This window comes from Mastigoproctus giganteus, chromosome 8 (assembly GCF_048544385.1).
Source record: "Mastigoproctus giganteus isolate SK-2022 chromosome 8, ASM4854438v1, whole genome shotgun sequence".
NCBI lineage: Eukaryota > Metazoa > Arthropoda > Arachnida > Uropygi > Thelyphonidae > Mastigoproctus > Mastigoproctus giganteus.
The window spans coordinates 158,328,053-158,339,151 of record NC_143582.1 but is presented as its reverse complement, the minus strand read 5'-3'; the positions used below and the strand labels follow the sequence as shown (position 1 = coordinate 158,339,151).

The 11,099-nt window shown below is 39.0% G+C and overlaps 1 protein-coding gene across 1 annotated transcript in view; it reads left to right on the top strand.

Annotated features, from left to right (window-relative positions):
- The first annotated feature begins 809 nt into the window (after positions 1 to 809).
- The window catches only part of LOC150081954 (E3 ubiquitin-protein ligase SHPRH), a 504,999-nt gene continuing 494,709 nt past the window's right edge, over positions 810 to 11,099 (top strand). Inside the window, exons 1-2 of the mRNA XM_090380382.1 lie at positions 810 to 824; positions 1,438 to 1,678. Of these exons, the coding sequence (XP_090236508.1) occupies positions 810 to 824; positions 1,438 to 1,678 (256 nt within the window). The remainder of the gene's footprint in view (positions 825 to 1,437; positions 1,679 to 11,099) is intronic.

Here is an 11,099-nt window from a genome sequence, read left to right as displayed (position 1 = left end):
ACTTCATAACTGGGTTGGCATGATTGCCAAAATGGATTGAGCTTACTCAATCTATTCAAGGCTTTAAACACCTTAATCATATCTCCTTGCAGGTGCTTAGTCTCAAGATGCAATTTGCAGAACCGAAGCCTTTCTTGGTAAGAGAACCATTTTATTCTCTTCACCAATCATTGCCCTCCTCTGCATCCATTCTAGCAGATCTACCTCCTTCATAACAAGAGGCCTCCAGAACTCTATACAGTACCCAAGATGCGGCCTAACCATGGCTTTGTACAAAGGGATAATCACCTCCTTATCCCTGCTTGAAAAGTTCATGTATATCATAAACAAAACCCACGTGCTTCCCCGGCCTGTCTGCACTGCTTAGAGACCTTCATATCTGATTTAACCATTACTCCCAATTCTTTTTCGTTTTCCACTATGCTCACTTTGGTATCTTAATACTTACATATTAAGATACCAAAGTGAGCATAGTGGAAAATGAAAAAGAATTGGGGGTAATGGTTAAATCAGATATGAACGTCTCTAAGCAGTGCAGACAGGCCGGGGAAGCACGTGGGTTTTGTTTATGATATACATGAACAGCTCATATGCAGTACCTTTCATTTTTCAATGTTAAACTGCAATTAGACATTGTGTGATACCTTCATCAATATCATTAATAAGTATTGAAAGCAAAAAATGGGCACAAGCACTTCACTTTAGGAGAGTCCACTAATAACATTAGTCCATGAAGGGCAGTGTGCCCATTGATAACCAGTCTTCTCCAACTCAACCATCCCTTTATCCATAGCAGTAACTTGTCCTTAATGCCTGTGGTTCTGGTTAATCTATTAGCCTATGTAACCTCCTCCAAACCAAGCTGTCAGTTTTCCAACCAATCTAGCACTGCCTTAACAGCATCAGCAAATATTCTTGTACCCCTTCTATTTGCTTGCTGTGCTTTACTAAACTCAACACTTAAGGTTTAGCTTATATTTTAACTATATGATGTTGCAAAGTTACTTTTGAATTACCCTGTATTTGTAACTGCTGTTATGATTTAAAACTTATTTGATTCAGTTCAAATGAAATTATATAACATTCTTATTTCTGAAAGATATTATATGAACTTTAAGTGTTTTCAGTCCTCTATCAGAATTGAACATTTGTTTGTCTTTTGAAATATGCAAAGTGAAATTGGTTGCTGGTAGGTTGTAACAGGGAAGCGAGAGGATACTTGTATTTGTAATTTTATTAAAATGCGAAGTAACTGAATTGTGTTATAAAGAGTGACAATTGGTTTCTTCAAAATAGCACAAAATGTAATTATTGATTTTGTAGAGAACTAAAAGATAAAAGGATTGTTAGATTGCAAAATTGAAGTGTTTTTAAAACTTTTTTAGTTTTTTTTCTTGTTCTATTTAGCCAGATGGTTTATATTTTGTATATTTATAGGTATCGTATGTACCAGTAATATGTCAAGCTCCATATGAAGCCCTTAAAGGCCTAAAGATACAAAAATTATTTACTCTTATTTTGTCATCTGATGGAATTTTAGACAAATGCATATGTTTTGATGTCTACTTAAGCAAGAGTAGCTTTCATCATCTGAAGTATGCTAGTGAACCTGTTCATTCTGTTCCAAATTCCTCTGTACAGCATGTTATGAAGTTATTGTATGGTGTAGATTTTGTTGGTAAGTGTTTAGGTTTCTTTATTTTTGTACTTAAGTTATTTTATATCTTATGGTTTTTAGTGTATACATCTTTAAAGTTTTTAAATACATTCCTAAAATAAGTAATAAACAGTACAGAAATGATTTTGAATTCATGCTGAGTTCATTAATTCTGATAATTCACAGACAGGAGTTAATTACAATTTATGATTGATGCTGTTGTGTGTTCTTTTTTTTTTTTTTTTTTTTCTTAACCTGAGTATTATTATATCCCTTATATTAGAGGATTATCAGACATTAAAGAATCCCAATATATTGATACCAATTAATCAACAACTGTTAAATAAATAAATGAGCAGTTTTAAAACTGATGCAGTAGCATTTTTTCTCCCTCAACTGATACTCATTTAAGTAACAAGAAACTGTAACTGTCTCAGAGTTTGTTTCTTTGTTATTTAGGAGCATTAGAAACTAAGGCCATATTGCTCCGGGGATATGCGGTGGGCATTCCCTGACCTTTCTGCATCCTCCGTATTTGGTGATCACGGGCTCGAACCCCTGTCTAATCAAGAAGCGTGTGCTACACACTACTGCTCCTGCCCACTTGGCTACGGAGGCGCCCTGTCTCAGAGACTGTCCGCCTCAGCTACATGGGAAGACAACTTGTTCCCAGTAATCAGTGACTCGCTGGCTAAAAGAATACTTCCTACAATCTAATCTAAACCTCAACCCCTGTAATTTGAATTTATTACTCCTGGTTCTGGAATTCTTTATAACAGCGACAATTCTAACTTCATTTATTTTACTAATCCCTTTCAGAGCCTTGTAAACCTTAATCAGATCACTTCTGAGGTGCTTTATTATTGTCAAGCTCTGTAGCCCACTTAATCGGAGTCTTTCCTCATACGGTCGTCCTACTCCTGATCTCACCATTCGAGTTGTCCATCTTTGGTCTCTTTTCAGATGAGGTCTCCATATTTGAACACAATATTCCAAATGTGGTCTTACAATTGCCTTATACAGGGGGATTATGACCTTCCTATCTCTACAGGCCCCGGGTGCCAAGCGTATTTCGAGGCCAAGCTATATTCTTGCGATTTATAAAGTGCTCTTGATAAGTGATTGAAATTATATTTTACGTTCACATTTCTATAAACAGTTTTACTTTAAAAAACAGTTCTATACTTGAAAAGTAACAAGTAGAACACAGGAAGGAAATACACCTTTCTTTACATTTTCCTCAATTTATATTTTTACTAATTAACTAACACTTCAACCGCTTGGCCTCCGAGCGGCACTGCTCCTGCCTCCCCGTGGCGGGGCCGGTAACCTGGGGGAAAAGTTATCCTCCAGGGCGAAAAGGAGTAACGATGGATATAAATGACTATCCACCACTAGAGCCTTCAAATTCAAGGCCAGACATACCAAATGATGATGACCTAAACCAACCAAAAAGGCTCCGAAGAGAAGTGCAGAGCAATGAGATGCCAAACTTCCTTGTAATACATTCGCTCTCCAACCAGCCTGTTGGCAAATTGTCACCATTTGTCATCCAAAGATTTTTGGAATCCATTACTGGTACGCCGAAAATGGTTAAACGTCTGCAGTCCGGAGACCTACTAATCGAAACAGCTTCCTCAAAACATTCAGAATGGCTGCTTAAAACAACAACCTTTGCTGGGCTACCCGTATCTGTAACTCCCCACAATACGTTAAACTCGTCAAAAGGTGTCATCACAGAGTGGGACCTGATTACAGTATCTGAAGAGGAACTAGTACAGGAACTGGGCAATCAAAAAGTAATTAGTGCAAAACGTATAAAAACCAAAAAAGATGGAAATCTTGTTCCAACCCGATCCATAATTTTAACATTCAGCACCCCAGATTTGCCATCCTCAGTAAAAGCTGGCTATTTAAACTGCCGAATACGGCCTTACATACCTAATCCTCTACGTTGCTTTAAATGCCAAAAATATGGACATTCGCAACAAGCATGTAGAGGTGATGCCATTTGTCCAATTTGTGGTTCCAAGGAGCATACACAAACAGACTGTTCAGCCTCAAGTCCCATTTGTCCAAACTGCAAAGAAAGTCACCCAGCCTTTTCCAAATCTTGTGAAATGTGGAAAACGGGGAAGAAAATCCAAAAATATAAAATAGAGCACAAAGTCACGTACCCTGAGGCACGCAGACAGGTTATGTCGACCATGCCCAGTCGTTCATATGCAGCTCACACTCGAAGCTTTAATTCAACAGCAGCTCAAACAGATGTATCCATACCTCCCTGCACATCTCTATCTAACTGGGTTAAAAACACATTATCAAGCCCTGTCAAAGACACACATCAAATTAAAACCACTGAATCGACCAACACTCCAATCAGTATCCCAGTTGAGACTCGGACAGTCCCGCATGACAAAGAAAAACTGAAAACTACTAAACACAACAATAAACCTGAATCATCCACTGGTAGTATGGAAGTAGATGTAAACCCAGATCATGAAGAACCAATACTAGAACTTCACGCAAACGATACTATGGATACCGGTCGCCCTACCTTCCCGAAAAGAGACCGAAAAAAATCCTCCTCAAACAAAAAACAGTCAGATGAATCGTCCTCATCTAAACCAAAATGAACCACAGCATCTTACAATGGAATTGCAGAGGCTTTCGTTCAAACACAGACGATATTCAATACCTAATTAATCAATATTCTCCGGTTGCCTTTTGTTTACAGGAAACTTACCTAACCACACAAATTTCTCCTTCGATAAAGAACTATTGCATTTATCGAAGAGATCGAAATACCGCTAGCGCTGCCCATGGTGGTGTGGCAATCTTAGTAAATTCAAAGATCCCAACTAAACATATCCCACTCCAAACTAATATAGAAGCTGTTGCTGTTCGTATAATTCTCCATAGTGCAATAACACTAGTCTCAATATACCTACCGCCAAACTGTACTAACTCTTTAAAAGATCTTGAAGACCTCTTTATACAGGTACCTCCACCTCTCTGTATATTAGGGGACTTTAACGGGCACCACCCATTATGGGGCTCTCCTAAATTGGATAGACGAGGCCGACTAATTGAAAGTTTTTTGGATGCACTAAATCTCACTATACTCAATACAGGTGCACCGACACACGTACAGCTTCCAACAGGACACACCTCAGCAATAGATCTCTCAATTTGTTCACCAGTACTAGTCCCAGCCATAGAGTGGTATGTAATAAACGATCCCATGGGCAGTGACCACTTCCCAATAGTATGCAACTTTCTAAAAGCAAAGACTCCTTCAATTCAACCCTGCAGAAAGTGGAAATTTGTCCGAGCAGACTGGGCAAAATTTCAATCATCAATTGACCTCGATGAGGAAAAAATCCGCCTCCAGCACATTGATGATGTGACAGATTACATCACGTCGCATCTTCTAAATGTGGCTAAAGACACAATACCAATATCAAATCCGCCGGGCCGAAAGCATTATAATTACTGGTGGAATGACAAATGCACCACAGCAAAGAGAGCAAAAAATAAAGCCTGGAATTTGTTTCGGAAATGTCCGAGCACAGTCAATCTCATTAATTATAAGAAATTAAGGGCAAAAGCACGCTTCATACAAAAACAGGCAAAGAAAGAATCCTGGACCCGTTTTGCATCCACTTTTCACAGAAATACCGATCCCAAAATAATATGGAAAAAAATTAGACAGCTGTCTGGTAAGTTTCCTACCATACCTTCTCCAATCCTCTCCTGGAATGGAAAAGATCTCTCTAATCCTGTAGATATAGCTAATGCTTTAGCCAATACTTTTGCAGAAATCTCAGCAACGTCAGCCTATACTACCTCATTCCAAAGAATTAAAATCACTAAAGAAAAGCATGCTATTCATTTTCAAACTACCCGTCTTCTCCCATATAACAAACCTCTGCAATATTCTGAACTTTTACATGTCATTAGAACAGCTCGCAATGGTGCTGCTGGACCAGATGGAATTTATTATGTCATGCTACAACATCTTGATGACAAAGCTCTGCGCTGCCTCCTGGTCTTTTACAATCGCATATTTTTAGAAAATGTTTATCCAGCATCTTGGCATCACTCTACAATTTTGGCATTCCTGAAGCCTGGAAAAGATCCATCCAACCCAAATAGCTATAGACCCATATCTCTCTCAAGCTGCCTCAGTAAAATCCTTGAGAAAATTATCCACAGAAGACTCGTCTGGATCATTGAGTCGGAACATCTAATGAGCCATTGTCAATATGGCTTTCGCCAAAACAGATCATGCTTAGATCTTATGGTCAAGGCCGAATTTGCCATCCGTAATGCTTTTGTCAAACATGAACATCTAGTAATGGTTTCAATAGACATAGAGAAGGCTTTTGATACCACCTGGCGGTATGGTATACTTAGTGATCTTTACCTTCTCGGACTACGAGGCAATCTTCCTATATTCATTCAGAACTTTCTACATACAAGAACATTTCAAGTTCGATATCAACATGCCCTTTCCCCAACTTTCATCCAGGAAGAAGGTGTTCCACAGGGATCAGTACTGAGTGCCACACTTTTTGCCCTGAGAATAGATTGTATTACTAAGCAGCTTCCAAATACAGTTGAGACTTACCTTTATGCAGATGACCTGTCCATCTCTTGTCATTCTCAAAACATGAGGTCTATTGAAAGACAGCTTCAGATATCACTTAATAAAATTCAACAATGGGCGAGCCTCAACGGCTATCGGCTCTCACAACAGAAAACAGTTGCCATCCATTTCTGTAGACAACGCAAACTTCATCCAGATCCTGAACTTCAAATTTCTAACGTCTTTGTCCCGGTCACCAGCAACATCCGATTTCTAGGATTAACCCTTGACAATAAGTTAAATTTCCTAGATCATATTAAAAATGTACGGACTTCATGTCTAAAAAAGTTAAACATACTCAGAGCTTTATCTGCCCAAACATGGGGTGCAGATCGTACCACACTTCTTCGGTTATACAGGGCATTAATCAGATCTCGTCTCGATTACGGTGCTCCAATCTATGATTCTGCCAGAAAGAGTGCATTACGCTGGCTTGATCCCATTCAGCACAGTGCTTTGAGAATTGCAACTGGTGCATTCAGAACGTCGCCAGCACATAGTCTCTACATTGATGCTCATGAGCCCCCACTAACTTTACGCAGGAAAACACTGTTACTCAAATATGCTGTCAAGATACAAAGCTGTGCTTCTCATCCCATTCGGTCATACCTTTTTAACCCACCGTTAGAAACCCTATACAGAAACAAACCTAGCATAGTAAAACCAGCTGGTCTTCGCCTTCTTGAACTTGTGCAAGTTTGGAATATTTCCATCCATTCCGTAAAGCAGGTAGCAACTTATACTCAACCTCCATGGACTCCTCCTCCTCTTCCAATCTGTGACACTTACCTCTGTCAATGGAGAAAGAATTCCTTGCAAGCAGCAAATATCAACCAAATTCACGCAGTTCACATTCAAAGATATTCTGATTTCTCTCCAATTTATACAGATGGCTCTAAATCTAATTCAAATGTTGGAGCAGCTGCAGTGTTTCCAAATACAATTGTATCAGCTTCCCTTCCGTCAGAATTTAGTATATTTTCTGCTGAATTATACGCAATAAAACTAGCTTTAGAAAATCTTCATTTTAACTGTTCCTTAAAATCTGTCATTTACACTGATTCCCTCAGCTCAATCATGTCGTTATGTAATTCCTCAGATAAAGTTCACCCTGTTCTAGATGAAATCAGAAGCTTATTACTGCAAATTAAAGAACCCAATCAACAGGTCACTTTTTGCTGGATTCCAGCACATTCCGGTATTTTAGGAAATGAACTGGCCGATAAAGCTGCAAAAAATCCAACTACCTTAGATGTAACCAACATCCCTGTTCCAGCATCAGATTATGCACTAACCATTCATGCTGCTTGCCTATCACAATGGACAGCCCTGTGGCACTCCCAGACTAATAATAAACTCTTTCAGTTTAAACAAGACCCGAAAATTTGGCGCTCCAGTGTCCGTACATCGAGACGAGAAGAAGTAGTCCTCTCAAGGGCAAGAATAGGACATACACATCTGACCCACCTTCATTTACTGAGAGGAGATGATCCACCACAATGTACACATTGTTCTAACAATTTGACTGTAAAACATATTCTTATTGGCTGCCCCTATTATAAACAAGCGAGAACTTCATCCTTGATCTCACTGGTTAATCTACATAAACCAATTACTCTTGAAAACCTGATTGGTGATAAGGCAAATATTTCTGAATTTTTTGACTTTCTCAGGCAAACTGGGCTTTTCAATTATTTCTGATTTTCTTTTGATTTAGAGAAAACTCATGTCTTAATATAATAAGTGAATAGGCACATTATAGCCTTAGCAGCTGATGTGCCATGAAACCTCCAGAGCAACAACAACAACTATCTCTACAGGGTAAATCAATAGGAGACCGTGGACTTTCCTGGCTCCTTGTTTACACTGTTCAGAAAAAATTCATATGTGCTGTTTGTAACTCCAAGATCCCTTTCCTCCTGTACTGTTTTTAATTCAGCACCACCAAGTGTATGCTTTATTTGTGGATTGCTATTCCCCAAGTGTAAGACCTTGAAGTTAGTAGTATTAAAACATAGCTGCCACTTCTCTGACCATCTTTGAAGGAGAGGTGATTGGCACTGATCATTAATGACTCTACCACTCTTTGTCATCAAATTTTTATGGTCACTTGCACAAAGGCAAGACTTTTGTGCAGACATTGTAGGAGTTCGTCCCACTGAACAGTTTTCAAATTCCGTACAGTGGGATGAACTGATGTTGTTTTCCATCACCAAATTCTGAATGGGAAGCATTTGGGGGGGGGAAGTAATCATTGAAGCTACTAGGCTTTTCATACCAATGAAGAAATACTGTTCAACACGGTTAAACCTAAACATAAGATGAACTATTGAGATAGAGAAGAAAAGGGCATGGGATGCATATAAATTAGCAAGTGATGCAGAAGCCTATTGTATAGATAAATTACTCTGTAATCAAGTCACAAAGGGGGTTAGGAAAGCTAAGGCAGATTATGAGAAGTGAGCAAAGAATGCAAAGAAAAGCAGCAAAGACTTATATTTATATTAACAGTAGAAGAAAGGGATTGAATCACATTGGGCCATGTTATCAATGTGGTAATTATTGATGACCCCACTCAGGTTGTTGAAAAATTGAATAGGTATTTTGCATCTACAATCACACATGAGGAATTCTTTAGGGGAGTAGATGCCAGAAGTTTATCAAACCCTAATGGGGAGCTAAACAACTTTGTGATAACTGAAGAGAAAGTGGAAGAGAAATTGTTGAAGCTGAACATACAAAAGGCACCTGGGGTGGATGTGATCTGTCCAGTCATATTAAGTTAGTCAGCAAAGGAGGTATGCAAACCCTTAGCCATAATTTTGAGAGCATCCTTGGATTTAGTGAAGGTTTTTATGGACTGGAAATGTATGAACATATCCCCAAATCATAAAGGGGAATCAATAGGTGACATGTGTAATTACACATCTGTTAACTTCTCTTCCAGGAAAAGTAATGGAATCACTGGTTAAAGAAGTAATGCAGGACCATCTGAACAGGAATGCAATTATTCTCTACTTCATACATAGTTTATATGCTGAAGCACATGAACCCCCTCTCTCAATCAGACAACGACTGATACTATGCCATTCATATAAAATTAGATCTATGTTAGAACACCCAAACTGGCAGAAACATTTCACATCACAGCACAGCAGGTTATACCAAAATCACCCTACCGCTAACCGTTCTTTGGGTATGAGAATAAAACTCCTCTTAGAAGAACTAAATTTAACTTTAGACAATGTGGTGCATACCCCCATTCTCTCTTGCTCCTTGGGACATCACTCCACCTCCATGTGACTTACATCTACATGAATGGAATAAATCTACCTTACATAGAGAAAACTTCTTGCAACTATACCATGCAGTAGTGGACCAGTGTCCCAACTTCGTCATAGTACATACTGATGGATCAAAAAGTGATGTCCACGTTGGAATCAAGATTGGTGAAAGGAACAAAATCGTGCTCTTACCTAGGAAAGCTTCAGTTCTGCAAATTACTGTGTCTGGAGACTTAAGTCCCTGCATAATGATCTGATTGAGTGTTTAAGGCCTTGAATGGATTGAGTAAATTGAAGGAGGATGGTTGCAGGTTACATGTGCATAAGTTTGCCTTTAGCCAGTGGGTAGTTGATTGTTGGAACAGGCTTCTATCTGTTGTTGTGGAAGTGGAATTGGGTTGATGGTTGTGAGATTGATTGATATTTATTACTTAAAGCGGTCCCAGCCAACCAGTGGCAACCCTGCTGTCAGTTACACATAATTTAGCAGTACTCTTATATACTCCCTCTCCTGTTTGCCCAAGTACAGGGAGGGAAAAAACCTGCCATGACCAAAAAAGATTGATATAAACAAATTGAAAAATAATCAAATTACATAAAAAATAAAATATACATATAATTAAATTTCAGACAAAGTCCAAACTTCATTGGAAAGATCTGCATCTGTTTTCAGTCTGTTGGAAAGCCAGCAGTGCTAGGAGCTGCTGAGAAGAGAAATACTAGCGCCAGGAGCTGCTGAGAACAGAAATACCAGCACAAGGAGCTGGAGTTGCAGTGGATATAGCAGACTCAAGCCTCCACGATTTCACAGAACTTTAGGTAATTGAGCACAAGAAGCTGGAGTTGCAGTGGATATAGCAGACTCAAGCCTCACGATTTCCCAGAATTCTAGGTAATTCGGCATACACCATACTGCATTACAAATCCAAGGCTTCCAGATGCAGAAGAGTCTTCCGCCTAAGGAATATTGCAGTTGCAAAGGCTTGGAAAGCCAAGAAGTTCTCCTGTTTATCAACTAGAATTGTCTCGCAGCCTTCTGCCATAAGATTGAGATTACTAACCCGAGATACCAATTAAATTTGTAGATCGCAGTACTCCTCACAGTTGTACATAATATGTTCCCATGATTCTCTTTCGCCACAATGGCAACTAGATCTTTCATTAATTCCTAAATCATGCAACTTTGCATTAATCGGACCATGACCAGTTAATAAGAACATAGCTTGTAAGTTTGGGGCAAAACCGTTTGAATTTTATTGAGGATGCATTTCTTAAATCTGGGAAAAATTTTTGTGTAATCTGCCATTTATCACAAACACTCCAACGCTCTTGCCAGACTTTTACCAAAGCATCCCAGATTCTTGTCCTTTCCTTCCTGGGCTCTGCTAAAATGTCCACCTGTATATTCATAAAAGAACAGGGAATGCCATGGCGGATGAAGTAAGCCAATGCACAATACAATAAATGCAGATCAATAGGCAATTTTCCAGTCACAATTTGCAAAGCT